This window comes from the organism of the source record quoted next, unplaced genomic scaffold, assembly GCF_019419815.1.
Source record: "Pyrus x bretschneideri cultivar Hongxiangsu unplaced genomic scaffold, Pyrus_bretschneideri_v1 Contig1, whole genome shotgun sequence".
NCBI classification, from domain to species: Eukaryota; Viridiplantae; Streptophyta; class Magnoliopsida; order Rosales; family Rosaceae; genus Pyrus; species Pyrus x bretschneideri.
The window spans coordinates 12,256,301-12,271,715 of NW_025999390.1; the positions used below are offsets into that span (position 1 = coordinate 12,256,301).

At 38.8% G+C, this 15,415-nt stretch overlaps 3 protein-coding genes across 3 annotated transcripts; 2 read left to right on the forward strand and 1 right to left on the reverse strand.

Annotated features, from left to right (window-relative positions):
• The first annotated feature begins 1,570 nt into the window (after positions 1-1,570).
• Positions 1,571-5,729, forward strand: LOC103943902 (protein phosphatase 2C 56). Its single transcript, XM_048586580.1, has 4 exons — positions 1,571-2,078; positions 3,882-4,169; positions 4,516-4,621; positions 4,765-5,729. The coding sequence occupies exons 1-4, from the start codon at positions 1,614-1,616 to the stop codon at positions 5,076-5,078; spliced, it is 1,173 nt and encodes a 390-aa protein (XP_048442537.1). The 5' UTR covers positions 1,571-1,613; the 3' UTR covers positions 5,079-5,729.
• A 131-nt stretch (positions 5,730-5,860) lies between these two features.
• LOC103943903 (pseudo histidine-containing phosphotransfer protein 5) lies at positions 5,861-8,160 on the forward strand. Its single transcript, XM_009354275.3, has 5 exons — positions 5,861-6,748; positions 6,852-6,982; positions 7,195-7,263; positions 7,419-7,490; positions 7,820-8,160. The coding sequence occupies exons 1-5, from the start codon at positions 6,668-6,670 to the stop codon at positions 7,938-7,940; spliced, it is 474 nt and encodes a 157-aa protein (XP_009352550.2). The 5' UTR covers positions 5,861-6,667; the 3' UTR covers positions 7,941-8,160.
• Positions 8,161-8,455: 295 nt separating this feature from the next.
• Positions 8,456-15,141, reverse strand: LOC103944029 (putative ABC transporter B family member 8). Its single transcript, XM_009354421.3, has 9 exons — positions 14,848-15,141; positions 14,667-14,721; positions 14,113-14,291; positions 13,268-13,725; positions 11,594-12,134; positions 11,129-11,308; positions 9,676-10,956; positions 9,163-9,590; positions 8,456-8,976 (listed from the first exon to the last, which is right to left on the reverse strand). Exons 1-9 carry the CDS (start codon positions 15,139-15,141, stop codon positions 8,625-8,627), a joined length of 3,768 nt encoding a protein of 1,255 aa, XP_009352696.3. The 3' UTR covers positions 8,456-8,624.
• Positions 15,142-15,415: the final 274 nt, after the last annotated feature.

The window sequence follows — 15,415 nt, forward strand, 5'->3', positions numbered from 1 at the left end:
TCCAACAAAAAACTATTTTAATATTACCAAAATAAATATTCAAACTTAAATAAAAACATACGTCTACTTCGTCAAACTATATACATGAATGATTGTATATTTGCTATAACGCATACCGGACTTTAGTCCATCCTGGCAACGTGTTAATACATCAACAGTTATGTTACCTGAGTGCCGTTTGATCTGATCAGCATCCAAATCACGTCCAGTCGACTTGACTTTATCCGATCCACTGGTCCCGCCTCCCATCTTCGCCAGTTCTCTGTGGGGATTCCAAGTGGGCTCCACTCTCTACCCGCGCATCGCCATCTCTTTTTCTCTACTGTACAACAATTCAACGAACACCGTCCGATCCCATCTACGATTGGTCGGAGAAAAGACAACCGTCCACGTGACACTCCATGTTTTCCACCGTTAGGAAGTTTCCCACCGCCGTAACCCCATAAATTTCATTAACTGGTTAACACATTTCCGTAAATAAATGTCCAATTCTACCTAATGGATTGGGCCCCACCATCTTGCCAACGTGCCACCTATTCCTATTATATAGAGATGGTGTACCCATTGCCTGGGTCCACCAATGCGTATAATAGATTCCTCAGAGATAGAGTAGCAAACATCCGCTGCATCTCGTGTAGGATACACCAACGTTGGATTGCCGAATAAGCATCTGCCACGTCATCAAATGGGACCCCATTCGTTCAATTATTCTTATAATTGTTATATTGTTAGGTGGTGTTACAAATATAATCGTGCTATATTACACGTATGTGTTTCATTAATACAATAATACATTGAGCTTATATCACGTCATCAATGTTTGACTATAACACTAAAGCTTGTTTGAAATTTTTTTTTTTCATTTTTTTTATAAAAACACTTGTATCGATAAGCGTTTTATTGAAAATAGTTTAAATCTTGATTAAAAATTCAAGTGCTCCTTAAAAAGGCACTTAAAAGTGTTTCTTAAAAAAACATCAACTAAGCATTCACTAGAAAAAAGCTTCTATGATCCACAAAAATTACTAATCCTTTTTTGCCAAATTCTTTTAGAAAATGGTTTTATTTTTGTTAGAAAGCACATATTATGCATTTGCGAGTGCAAATAATGGAATACAAGAAGTCGTAGCGACAAGCATCGTTCTCCAATGTGAAAGCATGCATAGAAGGGACATTTGAAAGATAATCTAAAGTAATGTCTGTTATATCGTGATATTGATACACGATGTTACAAATCTATTCATGTTTTAAATGTTTTTGTAAGTCTGATCTACGAAGAATCTATATCAATCATTTTGCCTATCCTAAGTCTAACTTTGTCAACGTTTATTGCGGGTGCATAGACGGGTGTAAACATGCTGCAGCAGACAAGCAGCGCTCCAGCGTGGCAGGGCCATCTGAAATGAGGACACGTAACGGTGCAGCGAAAAGCAAATGAGTACGACTACCTACAATCAATGCCCTCTTTTTTTCCCTCATTCACCACGGATGCGTGTGTCATCGAACTTATATCTCCGCACACGTGTCGCCTTCCTAGCTGTCCCTTCCCTCCTATTTTATCCCCATCCTTCCCTCTCTCTCTTTCTCTCTCCCTCTCTCGCTCGCTTCGGAACATGGACTCCACAGAGGACGAGCAACTCGAGCGAGTCAACTCACTCCCCGACGTCGAACTGGCATCTTCGAGCTCGAGCGTGAGCCTGTCCTCAGTAATCACCTCCGAGGACTACAGAAGCGCGACGAGCTCCGGCGAGGTCTCGCGGACGACGACGAGCAGCTCTGGCGAGATTCGGGCGCTGCTGGTCCCGAGTCTGGTCGACCCAGCGCTCTCGACCGCCGAAGAAGTGAGAGTAGCGGTTGCGCGGCCCAAGTGCGTAGGGAGGAACAAGGGAGTGACCTGGGGTTTCACTTCGGTGATTGGGAGGAGGCGAGAGATGGAGGACGCCGTCGCTGTGATTCCGAGTTTCATGTCTCGCACGTGCGATCACGTGGGCGGTTGTACGGCGCCTGGTTCCAGATCCTCCGCCGAGATCTCACCCGTTCATTTCTTCGGCGTCTACGACGGCCATGGCGGCAATCAGGTTTCCTCATTAGTCCATTTCTCTGTTGATGATAGGTTTTTTTTAGTTTATTTCTAATTGAGTGGAAGAATCTGGTTGGACGCGCGGCCGCTTCAAAAATCCCAAAAATTAATTAATAATTAATAATTAATATTTTAATTATAGTTTGAGAGGAAGAAAATAAAAAAAGGGAAGTAAAACACTAGCACTATAGAGGAGTGTGAATATTGTTTTGGAGCCATCATTGTTTCTGAGGAACGACGACACGTGCCCTGCAGGGAGTGGTCCACATTAATGGATTTTAGGGGCGCGTTTCGTTCTCAGCCGGGACACGTGTCTTTGGAATCTGTGCAATTTCGGTCTCGGTGAGCTGGGCCGCGCCTATTCCCTCCCTGTTTAGCGAAATTTTTTTAGGGTGCCTGGGATTGTGGGGTTAATGCTACCGTCACCTGCATGCGCGCTGCAGTTCGTCACAGTCGCATCATGTAGTAACAGCGGGACCCGGTAATTGTGAAAACCCTGGCTGTTACTAGGTTACCAGAATTATGACATAATTATATTATCATCAACACTTGTAAGTGAGATATTTTATGTTAAGTTTATACAAATTATAAATTCGATACGAAATTAATATTCGTCTATTAGGTGGCTTAGACAAATTTCCCCTAGGGTATAATAAAGTACAAAACAAAAAGACCTAAGCTATTGGACTATGGCTCATGTATTTTTCAACACGCTACCGTTACATTTAAATGAATAATTAAATGTCATATGTTTTAATTTTTTGACAATACTGTGTTATTAGATTGAAATGTTACAATAATGCAAGAAGTGTAGTGTGTACAGTCTTTTTTTTTTGGGGGGGGGGGGGGACTGAATGGATTGAGGTTGGTGTCACCCTGACGTTCTGTTTTTAATAAAACACTGACACGTTGAAGTTTTGCAACGCGTAACATCGTATTACTGGATCGAAACAAGTGTGACGATGAACATGTTTCCTGTAAGTTGCTTTTCTCTTTGGAGCAGTTGATCAAACATTTTAGAAATTTGGCACGAGTGCTGGTTTATTTATTTAGGGTAATTAAGCTGGAGTGATCAGCTTTTGACATTTGGTTGCATGAATGATCAGTTTTTAGTAACAACATATTGATCATATATCGATGACATAGCGATTGCACAACGATAATATAATGATGACATGATAAAAACTTACTCTTTTTAAGTTTTTTCTACTGAGTAAATCGGTAAAAAAATAATTGTTATGTTGCGATTGGTTTTTGTAAGTATTATGATTGGTTTAGAAGAAAATTATTAAATTTTTATTTGGGTTGCTGGTGGGGCGCTGAGCGTGTAATTGTCTGAAAAGGACGAATCACCAAGATCATACAGGTTCCATTTTTGTTGGAAAGAAAAATCCTGGTGGGACCATTCTTTTTTTGTGTGGCTTTGTGTTTGATTTTTTTATAAACGGACGGTGGTATATTGGGTCCCCTTCCATTATTTTCTTTTGGAATCTAAATTGTGTGCTTTCTCATGATCTCACCTTGATTTGGACTGAAAATTCATAGCCTTCTAGTTCTAACTTTGTTTCTGTACAAAAGTTTCTATTGAAAATGTATACTCACACATAAAACTGGTTACAATTATTTAATTAAAATAAACAATGGCACATTTTGTTTAGCGTCTTCTGATTTTATTGTTGATTAAAAGTTTGTACCAATACTTTATGTGCGTATTTTACCCTAAAGGTTTAAAGGTACAGTTACTTGCAGTTGTGTACTTATCCAATCTATCCATATTTGACACTATCCTGTACATCCAAAGGTGGCTAAATTTTGCGCTGAGAGGATGCATGAAGTGATTGCACAGGAGTGGGATCGAGAAACGATTGACGGCTACGAATGGCGAAGGAGGTGGGAAGCGGCATTCTCGATTGGTTTTGAGAGAGCTGACAATGAGCTCATGGCAGAGTCAGTTGCGCCGGAGATGGTTGGATCAACTGCAGTTGTTGCGGTTCTATCTGGTTGCCAGATTATCATATCTAATTGTGGTGACTCTAGGGCTCTTCTTTGCCGAGGGACCGAAACAATCCCCTTAACTGTTGATCAGAAGGTCGCTTCACAAACTCTTCTTCTTCTTTTTTCGAAGTTTTCATAGATTTGAACTCTCTGCTTTGTTACTTCTGGTCTATTTTTGTAGAGCTTTACTCCTATTTGCAGGCATTGCTGATTTAAAGTTTATACCTTTCTAGATACATAGAAATCAAAGCTGAATTTACATTAAAATAATATCCTTCTTATCGGGGTGTAGTTAAGAACATTCAACCTGTAAAACGTGGAGAGCAGTTGAGAAAATAACAGGAAGTAGTGATATTCACAAGTTAATTAGGCTCTTAATATTATTGGCATTATTTTCGTAATGATATTAAGGACGCAGTTTCGTGTTGCTGCTTTTACAGCCGGATAGAGAAGACGAACTCAAGAGGATTGAAGGAGATGGAGGGAAAGTCATAAACTGGAATGGTGCTAGGGTGTTTGGAGTTCTTGCCATGTCCAGAGCTATAGGTTTTCATCTCAGTCTTCTTAATATGCCGTTCCCTGTTTTCCATTTGTTTGTTGTATGATTGATATCGAAGAGCCAAGGTCTTTGTGATTCGACTCATTCAATGATCCAGTGCACTCAACTTTGAATGGTGGGTACATGTCAGGTGATAGGTATCTGAGGCCTTGGATAATTCCAGTTCCTGAGGTGACATTCATGACGCGGACTGACGAGGATGAGTGCTTGATTCTAGCAAGCGATGGGCTTTGGGATGTCATGACTAATGACGAAGTTGGAGAGGTGGCTCGTCATCATTTAAGAAGGCGGCGAAGGTCAATCTCCACACTTGACGATGTTTCTCCAGCACAAGTTGTTGCCGACTATCTCACTGAAATAGCATATGGAAGAAATAGTTCAGACAACATATCCATTGTCGTCGTTGATCTGAAAACAAAAAGAAAACGCCAGCAAAGGCTATGAGGAGGGGGGGAGTGGAATAACAGTCTTTTTCTCTCTTTCGATAAATCCAATTCTATCACAGCCTCTCAAGGAATTCAGGAGGCAAGGGCAGGAAAGATCTAGTGACTGTCAACCGGTCGCTCGTCTTCAGCCTTCAGGAACCTTTATCTGACCTGTACAGAGCTGACTTGGTCGATCTCTTCAAACTGTAACAACTGGAAACCAGTTTGTTACTGCAGAACACTAGATCAATCCTCAATTTTAATTGGTTTGGTTGAGACAACAGTAAAAGATGGCCAAGAAAAAATTGCAAATTGTTCAATCATATTTGCTTGAAGAAAAGAAAAGAAGCGCGATGGCAAGAAAGATTTCTTTTAGTTATTTGCTCATTCTTTCTTTCCACATTCCCAATTTTCCTGGCGGAATATTACTCAATCTCGGCATTCTGAACTATAAATCGAAAACATAAGCTTCTATAAATGTTGTATTCTCTACGTTTCCAACCCTTGTGTTTTTTTTTTTTCCTCCACTGAACATCGAAGGAGTGAAGTTATTCTTATGATTTTGGCAAAACCATTGGGACCAAGTTTCCTAGCTAGGAAGAAGGTCCAATCATGTACATTTTGCTCTGCGTTCAAGTTCATCCAATGTATATAAATATTGCATTATACATGAGTGGATTCTTTCTTTTCCTGTTTATAGCTTTCAAATTTAAAAACAAATTCTAAAGACGGGATATGACTTACGCGCTCTTGTTTTCTCATTTTGCACTCATTCCCGTTGTTTTTGTTCTTCGATTTTCCTTTGCCGGTTTACCCAATTCAATGGCTAGAGAAAAAGAGAGTCTAAAAATTATTTTTCTTGAAAAGTTAGGCGTTATGCTTCAAATGCATATAAGAATAAGTGTTTGAATTAAGTAAATTTAGATTGGAATATTTTTTTTTTTTATAGAGAAAGCCAACATCATATTACATTCAAACGTGTCGAATTTTGAATTTAGGGCTCGAATCCAATCCAGCAAAGTTATGAAATCAACCGAATTAGGGTTTTGGATTGGATTTTGAACACCTTTAGAAATAAGTGGTATAATCTTTGCTTAAGTAATGAAAAAATAGTTTCAAATAGTTGACTTGGTATGCAATCCAGAGTACCAGATCCTCAACAATGACAGTTAATGAATTTACTCCAGAGAATCCATAGCTGTCACAAATAAACAAACAAAATCTCTATGCATTTATTTTGCAATCTAGGGACTAGATATGATGATATATAGAAACAAGGTGCTAAGAACCATTGCTCAGACAAGTGTCTCATGCACGCATTAACAACTGACAGCCACTCGCTCACATTAACAGTTGAGAGCCATGCACGCGCTGGCCGGGCGAGTGTTCTAAGCAAATTAAGCGGCTCTAGACAAACAGTTCTCCACTGCACATCATTTCTTTGCATGCCAACACAATCAGCCATTTCTGCTGTTTGGATTCTGCATAATCTGCACTTTTTGAGGAGTAAATGCATGCCTATAAACGTGGCGTATTCCCGATTTCTTTTCCTCGGTATATAAATCGCCATCTCGGCTTGTCATTGTCGTACTCAATTCAATATTTTCAATGTCTGCAGAGATCAAGAAAATGGAGGGCAATTCCTTGCGTCAACAAGTTGCAGCCATGAGGCAATCTCTCTTTGATGAGGTCCTCTTTTCTCTCTTTCTTTTTGATAATCATTTCGTTTTCTCAGTTTTCGGTTGTTCCTTTTTCGTTGGATTTTTCTGAATATGTAGGACTGGTTTTCCAGGAAATTTTGGACAAACAGTTTGTGCAGATGGAGGAATTGGAAGATGTACACAACCCCAACTTTGCTGAGGAGCTTATGACCTTGTATTTCAGGGACTCCTCCAAACTGTTAATTTCTGTGGAGAAAGCACTGTGAGTTCATTTACTACTTCTATAACATTAATTTCTTTCTATTTTCACTTTTTCATCCTCGTTGACGGGAGGGGGAGAAAATTGAACTTGAGACATTTTCCAGACACTAGAAAGAAAAATGTTACCAGAACATGTGCTAGTTGGTCTTTCTACTTTAGGTTTGACATTGATGATGATGATCATGACGACATCGGTTACCCGTGTTTTCGTAGGGAGAGACCCCCGTACGACGCTAACATACTTGATAAGTTTCTCCACCAGCTCAAAGGTAGCAGCGCCAGGTAAATCTGACATATTTAGCAAGAGGGCATTTTTCTGTATATTACAATAAATATAATTATTATTTTCAGGCTAGCATTTGAGCTTATATATTTGATAAAAATCTAACATGTTTTTGTATAACTTGTGCAATTAACTAGACTGTTTTGTCATACAGCGTTGGAGCTAACAAAGTACGGATTGAGACCAACAAGATGAGGGAGGCTCTCAAGGCAGAAGACGTTGAAAGGTGATGAGATGCTACCACTTTACTGTTAATTCCAAATTTTTATATTTTTCTTCCTTTAAAATCATGAAGTAAAAGTTATTGTAGCCGTTATGGCCGATTTAATTTTGCCTCTTCAAATTGTCGTTTTTGCAGTCATGTTGAAATTAGTGTCTTGTGCACATTTTCTTATGTACTGTTTAAGTTTTATTTATGAATATTCAAAAGAAAATTAAAGCGTATTAGACTAGGGTCGGTTTTGGGAGTGACTATGGAAAGCTGGAATCACTTTTGGAAGAAGCTGTTTTTGCCAATTAGTGATTATAAACTTGTTCATGAATGCATGTGTGCAGGACCAAGAGTCAGTTCCAGCTGGTTAAAAGGGCTCACAAGACTCTCAAAGGGAAAATGGAACCCTACTTTCATCTGCTACGACAAGCTGGACCTGCAGATGCTGCTCAGCCCCCAGAGTAAATGAAATGGTGAAGCAATGCAACCAAACATGAAGTCTATCTATATAATTAACTAGAGTAATTTAGTTTAATGTTGGAATAAATAAGCAAGGTTGCTCTTGTTGTTGTTGTTTTGTTTATGAATTAGGGGAATCTTAAAAAATGACTAAGGGTATCCTAAACCTTTTATGATGTTGTAGCAGAGAATGCAAATCATGAACTTCAAGTTTCATGAAGTATAATTTCGATTTATACCTTTGATTGAGTGCATTAATTTGGGGTCTTATTTCAAACCAAATCCTAGTTGTTTTCCATCTCCAATCAAAGAAGTTTGCACATATGCATAAAAGTGTAGTTAAGTTTTTGACGTTTATCAACGACGTTGTTATATTGATTGTATATCGATAATTCTAAGGTTAATGTATCTTCAATATCAATAATATGCGCAATTGACCACATATTTGCATTTTATAACCCGCAAAAAAGAAAAATCCAATAAGAAAATTAGCATATATTGTTTATTATTTATTTGGCACCAAAGCTATTACATTTAGCCTTAGGAACAACTTCCTATCTAAGAGTCAACAATTCCTCACTGATGAACAAACCCTTACATAAACATGGTTCTTCCATAACCACTTGAGCTGAGTTGAGGCCAACATTTTGCACCATTGCACTTGCAGAGTTAAAACTTATTTACATTTACTTATCTCTGGCACGTGGCAAGGTTAAAAAACGCACCACGCTTTTGCTTGAGCTGAGCATATGTGCCTTTTTCCACCACCTTCCCATCTGCAACAAATGCGATCATATCTAGGTTTTTTATGGTGTTGAGCCTGTGTGCTATCACAATTGTTGTCCTTCCAACCATAATGCGATCTAATGCTTCCTGCACAAGTTGCTCTGATTGCACATCAAGTGCACTTGTTGCCTCATCTAGCAACAATACTGTTGGATTCCTAAGTATTGCTCTTGCAATAGCAATCCTTTGCTTTTGTCCTCCTGATAGCTGCACCCCTCTTTCGCCGCACTCAGTGTCATACCCATCCTTAAGTGACCTGAATCCGATAAAAAGATGAACACAGTGTTTCAAAATGATCAGGATGACAATCAAATGGCTAAACAATTTTCAATGAACTAAATCAAGTAGATAAGCAAACACAATGTTTTGAAATGATCGCAGTGATAATCCTATGGCTAAATATTTTCGTTTAAGAAGCAATGTTGACATTGTCTATACTTACGAGATAAATTCGTGCGCATTGGCGGCTCTGGCAGCTACTGTGACCTCATTTTCTGGCGCATCAAGCTTCCCGAACATGATGTTGTCTCGGATGGTACCAGAGTATATCACCGGCTCTTGACTAACAAGGGCCATGTGCCTCCGGTACCATTGAATATCTAGATCCCTTATGTCAACCCCATCCACCTTCACTGATCCCCTCTCTACATCATAAAATCTTTGTATCAATCCAATCACAGTTGATTTTCCACATCCACTTGTCCCAACAAGTCCAGTGCTTGTGCCTGGCTTCACCTCTAAGCTAAATTGGCGCAGCACTAATGTCTCTGGCCTGCTGGGGTATGCAAAATCAACCTTCTTCAATTCAATCCTTCCAGTCACTTTCTCTAATTTGATCCCGTTTCCATTATTACCATCTCCATCCCCAGCCTAAGAAAGATCAAAATTAATATAATAGCCATAAGTTAAAAACCAACTTCAATTTAGGGTGTAGGTTTTCCGATTTGTGACTTACATTATTAGAGCCTGAAATTAGTGAATGCCGGTCAAGAATCTCAAACACGGATGCAACTGCAGTCGAACCCTTGGCCAAATCAGAAGTCATGCTTCCAGCTTCAGCTATAACTTTACCAGTGCTGACCAATATGAAAAATGTTTTGAACACATCCCCAGCTGATATTTGCCCTTTTTTCACTAATGTACCACCATACCAGAAGTCCAATGCCCATGACATAAATGTTAGGCACTGAGCTGACCCCATTCCAATCCCAGCTAGCCATGCCTTCTTCCTTGCTTCTTTCCGCGGTGCCTCCTGAGCCTCATCGAACAGTTGAAGTACTTTTCCTACGCTTCCGAATGATGTCACAATTCTATGGTTGTACACTGATTCAACTGCAATTTGAGTGCTGTGGTTTTGTGCTTTGATGAAGTTGGCTGAGAGACTAGAGAGCAGGACTTTCTTGGTGTAGAAGCAAAGGATCGCGAGTGGTTGGACCGAGATCATAACAAGTGCTAGCTTCCATGCCACGATGAGCCCCAGGATCATGGCTATTGTGACAGCTGAAGTGGTTTGGACTAATAAGGACACCCTGTCTGCAACGAGAGACTTAACCATGGAAGCTTCATTGCTCAATCTCGAACACAATGCCCCGCTCGAGTTCTGCTCCTCATCAAACCAAGCCGTTTCAAAGGTCAAGATCTTTTGAAGCATTCGTAATCGGATTCTTTTCGTGAGCTGCTCACCCATGTAAGCAAAATTGTAGTGTTGGAAGAGATTCAAAGTCATGGAAATTAAGGAAAGTGCACAGAAAATCAAGGAGTATGTGCGAATTCTAGCGCGCATTTCCTCATGGCTTTGCACAAAGAAAGCGGATATCATGCCACCTATGGTTAGGGCATAGATAGGTTGAACGGACCCGAACGCTATGGCAGAGAGGCTTCCTATTAGGCCTTGCTTCCATTCCGGGGAATTTAAAGAGAGAAGCCGGTAAAAGGAAGTCGGAGGATGTGACACAAGTTGTAGGGTCTCATTAGGTAATGGCGATTTTGCAAACGCTGGTGCAGGGCTTGATCTTGCTGTGCTTAGCCGGCCAGCGCTGCTTCTACTGACGGAAGACACCGAAATTTGTTCTTGCTCAACGTTGTCAAAAGTACTCAGCTGCCTCTGCAGCTTTGCATAATGCCCGTTTTGGCGGTTGATGAGGTCGTTGTGGGAGCCTATTTCGATGATGCAACCACCACCCACCACTGCAATTAGGTCTGCATTTCGAACCGTGGAAAGCTTGTGTGCAACAACCTGATCATGGTCCAAAAATATGTGAGATAATGAAAGGTAATTAATGTACTAATTGAGGTAAATATCAATCGAATCTTAATTTTTTATTTTTTTTGGTAAAAAACCACGAAATCAATCCTACTCCAACAAAAAATCGGTTCTTAATTAGCATAACATTTATGTGATTAATTACCAATGTGGTTCTTCCCATGGAGGCTTGATCAAGAGCATTTTGGACCAAAGCCTCTGATTCAGAGTCAAGAGCACTTGTTGCTTCATCAAGTAGGAGAATCACAGGGTTCTTGATGATTGCTCTAGCAATGGCTATCCGCTGCTTTTGTCCACCAGATAAAAGAGCTCCCCTCTCACCAATCTGTCGCATAAATTCCGCCATGTTAATCACAATTACGTCAAATCTAATAAAAATGACTGTATTTTTTTTATTCAAAGCGATTTTCAACTTTAATCTAATCTATACTACATGATCCCCAAAATCCTACCTAACCTAAACTACAAAGAGAGAAATTCGAACTAGGGTTTTAGAGGGGTGCACATCTACTTTAGCCAACTTAGCTCCGCATAGGTGTGCATCTGATCATAATTGGAATAAATTTTTCTTAGCAATAAATACCCTTTTTCAATTAGTACATATATTCACCTTGGTCTCGTAACCCTCTGGCAGTTGCCTTATGAAATTATGAGCATTGGCTGCCATAGCTGCAGCTGTGACTTCATCCATATTAGCATCAAGCTTACCAAACATAATATTTTCCTTTATTGATGTCCCAAACAATGCATGTTCTTGGCTCACAAGTCCCATTTTGGATCTTATCCAATTCAACTGAAGCGTTCTTATATCAACACCATCAACACGAACAACGCCATCATCTGCATCGTAAAAGCGTTGCAGCAACGCGATTGCCGTGGATTTTCCACTTCCACTTGCACCTACAAGAGCAATGGTCCTCCCAGCTTCAACTTTGAGGTTGAAATCTTTGAGGACCATGGAATTGGGACGAGAGGGGTATGTGAACTTGACATCAATGAATTCTAGCTCGCCTCTAATGTTGTCTAGCACCACTCCTTTGGTGTCTTCACCATCAATCAAGGGTTTCCGGTCAATCCTGTCGAATATTCTGGTGGCGGCAACAGCAGCTTCTGTGAAGTACCTCAAATCCGGAAGTGCCATTCCCAGGGATCTGTTAACATTCATCAGGTTGTGTCAAAATATATCGAATGTATATATATTCACATCAGCAGAATGAAAATGGGGTTTTAAATATAGTCAGAAAAATGTCCAGAGTAAATTATGAAAGATTTTACAGGCCAGAACAATGTCTCTATGTTGTATTCAGACGAGTTCGAATTTTCTCCCCTGACTAGTTTAAAATATACATGATCTATACATAGATGTCCATAAGTTGCTTATGATTAAATATTTTTAAAAAACTATAATTAATTGCTAGTAATTTTCATTTAGTATCGTCTATATAGAAATTAATTAAGAGACCAAATATTCTAATATCATATTATCAATCGAGTAGAAACTAGATAGCTATCTACATCCATTTCTCATACATACGTTTCTCATTATACACCTATCTAACATGTGCTAATTAAGATCAATTAGTAGATTAACTAACTCAGCAGCAAGAACATCCAAAAAACATGCGATTTATTTTATGAAATTGGAGCATGTCATATTAAAAGATACTATTAACTAATGGCGGGTTTGATCTTTGAGGCCTTTTTCTAGCACAATTTGCACGTGCTTCCATTGATCGAGAGGGAATAATTAATAATATACAATTGAGCACTTCATTTATAATAATAAAGGAAGAAAAAGGTAAAGCTAAATTAACATGAAAACCCCACAAAAATTATGGTCTTCCAGTTTCTTGACCTCAAAACATAAAAATACATAATTGAGATAAGGTGCGATCAACATATTACATTTGAAATATAAACTGTATATCTCAATTAGCAAAACATGAACGATTGTAATGTGACAAATTAAAATTTTCCAATCTGACAGACATTATTACAGTGTATAAATTATATGGTGAAGAATTAGCAAATTTTGCAAAGAATTGAGTGAATAAATTGCAGATTAAATAAGTGACCAAAATTAATCGTTTGAACATTTCTTAGAGTCCAGCTCAGTTTTTCCATTATGCTAGTTGCAATATTACTTGTGAACATCTCCATAACAATCAGAAATTAACATGCAGTCTCAATTAAGATAACTAATTAAAAAGAGACAAATTAAAGACAAAATTTAGAAAAACAAACACAATATCATAAAATGCATGAGGGGGATCAAGAAACATACAGTCCACTCAATACGAAAGAGATCCCAGCAGCATAAATCCTCCCACCACTTTCGCCTTTATACATGACCAAATGGCTCCCATACCAAGCAAGAAATCCCCATATCGCAAAAGACAGCCCCGTGCTTCCAACAGCCAACCCTTTTGCAATGCCTTGCTTTATCCCCAGCCTGCTCGTCCTCTCCAGTATTGCTGAATATCTGTCCACAATTCTCCTCTCGGCAGTGAACGAATAAACAGTTTTAATGGAGCTCAATGCTTGCTCTACTATTGTGTTTGCTTTTCCATACTCTTTGTACGATTTTTTCGACAAGTACATGAGGTACTTCCCATATATCATTCCTGGTATGATTAGGAGAAGTAGTGTGGGGAATGCTACCAAGGCTAGTCTCCATGACAAGTAGGTGGAGAAGGCCAGGCCGGAGATGAAAACGGAGGAGTGCATAACGAATGTTGGCACCTGATGATCGATTATAAAAAATGAGAAACAAATTAAGCAGTAAAATCAAGGGAAAGCTATTTACACTCCCATGTGCATAACAAATATTGGCACTTTATGATCGATCCTAAAAAATGAAAAACAAATTAAACCTTAAAATGTAAGAAAAATGTTATTCACACTCCCAATTCATCATTCTATACCCTGAATTGAAAACGAATTAAATCATAAAGTTTAAAGAAAATATTATTCACACTTCCAGTCTGTCATTCTATGACTCTTTAAATTAGGAGAATATTAACTTCAGAGTGCAAAACTATGATCCTTGTCAGTGAATAACAATTGCCCGATCTAATTACATAAAATTATGATTTTGACCAATTTCATGGTGATCATGAGTACAATCACCTTTTCACTTAGAACTTCTTGTATGAGAGAAGTGTCTTTTGATATAGTATTGATGACCTCCGACGTAGTGGCTTCTTGTGAATCGAAAAACCCAACCTCCTGCCTTAGAACAGCTTCCAAGTACTTGTAACGAATCTTCAGCACCTGCCTCTCACTGGTTTTGCTCCAACAATAACCCTCTACAAATTGCCATTAATCACTTCAATTAGTCTGGATTTTAATTATAAGCATATATATCAACCTTTCAAATTTCGTAGGGTTTTGGATCTGTGTCCCGCATATACACGGTCGGTGATTCCATATGCTTAGAGGGTTTAACTTTTAAGCCACTAGGGCTTTTAGGGTTCCACAAAGATACTTCCTTTTTATTCATTCTTCCTCCTTTTTCTCATAATTTATTATGCCAAGTTACCAACTTTTTTTGTCAGATCGATGCTATTAGGAACATATGAACTGGGTTAATCGCAATTTTGCATTGATCAGAACCCCTTTGTTCTTGGAAATCAAAGCAAATGAGGGGGAAAAAAAATTAAAAGAGAGAAGTTTGAAATTACCCAAAAAGGCCACCAGCATTACTGCTAATCCCAAGTATACAAAGTCTAAGCTGCACTGTCAACAAAAACAGAGACACAATTAAAACATGGATAATGTGAGGCATGAGGAAATGAGTTTGTTGTTGAAAAAGGAACAAAAGCACCCAGAGCTAATATGTTGGACTGAAAATTAGCAACTAACCTTTTCAACCTCGTCCATCCAATTATTCCCATGATTTTTCGGCTGGGTCTGACCATACCCCAAATTGTTCATAAGACGGCTAACGAACAACAGCAAGCAATTTGTAGACATCCCATCTCCTATTGCTCCCACTGTACCCAGCACCATCAGCACCACATCAACCCAATCACCATATCTGAATATTTTCACAACTGAATTTTTTCTTCCTTTAGTTATAACTCCTTTGCTGCTCTCATCTCCTTTCTCTTCTACCATATTCTCATCATTCTTCTCAGGAGAGTTCATTTTACTCATTCTCAAAAACTAATCAAAATGGTGAAAATATTATTGCATATGGAATTGGAGGGCCTGAAAAGAAGAGCAAAAGGTTGATTCATAAAAGAGAGTATGCTCAAAGAATGGTTTGCACCTATGGCCTTTTTATATATAAGCAAATTAAAGTGCTTCTATAAAACAGCCTTATTAAATTTTTTCATATGCTTTATTATCAATAAAATTATTGGACATAAAAATCAATATATTTCTAACGCGCTCTTGAAGGCGAGAGAATCTTACGTATTATTAAATG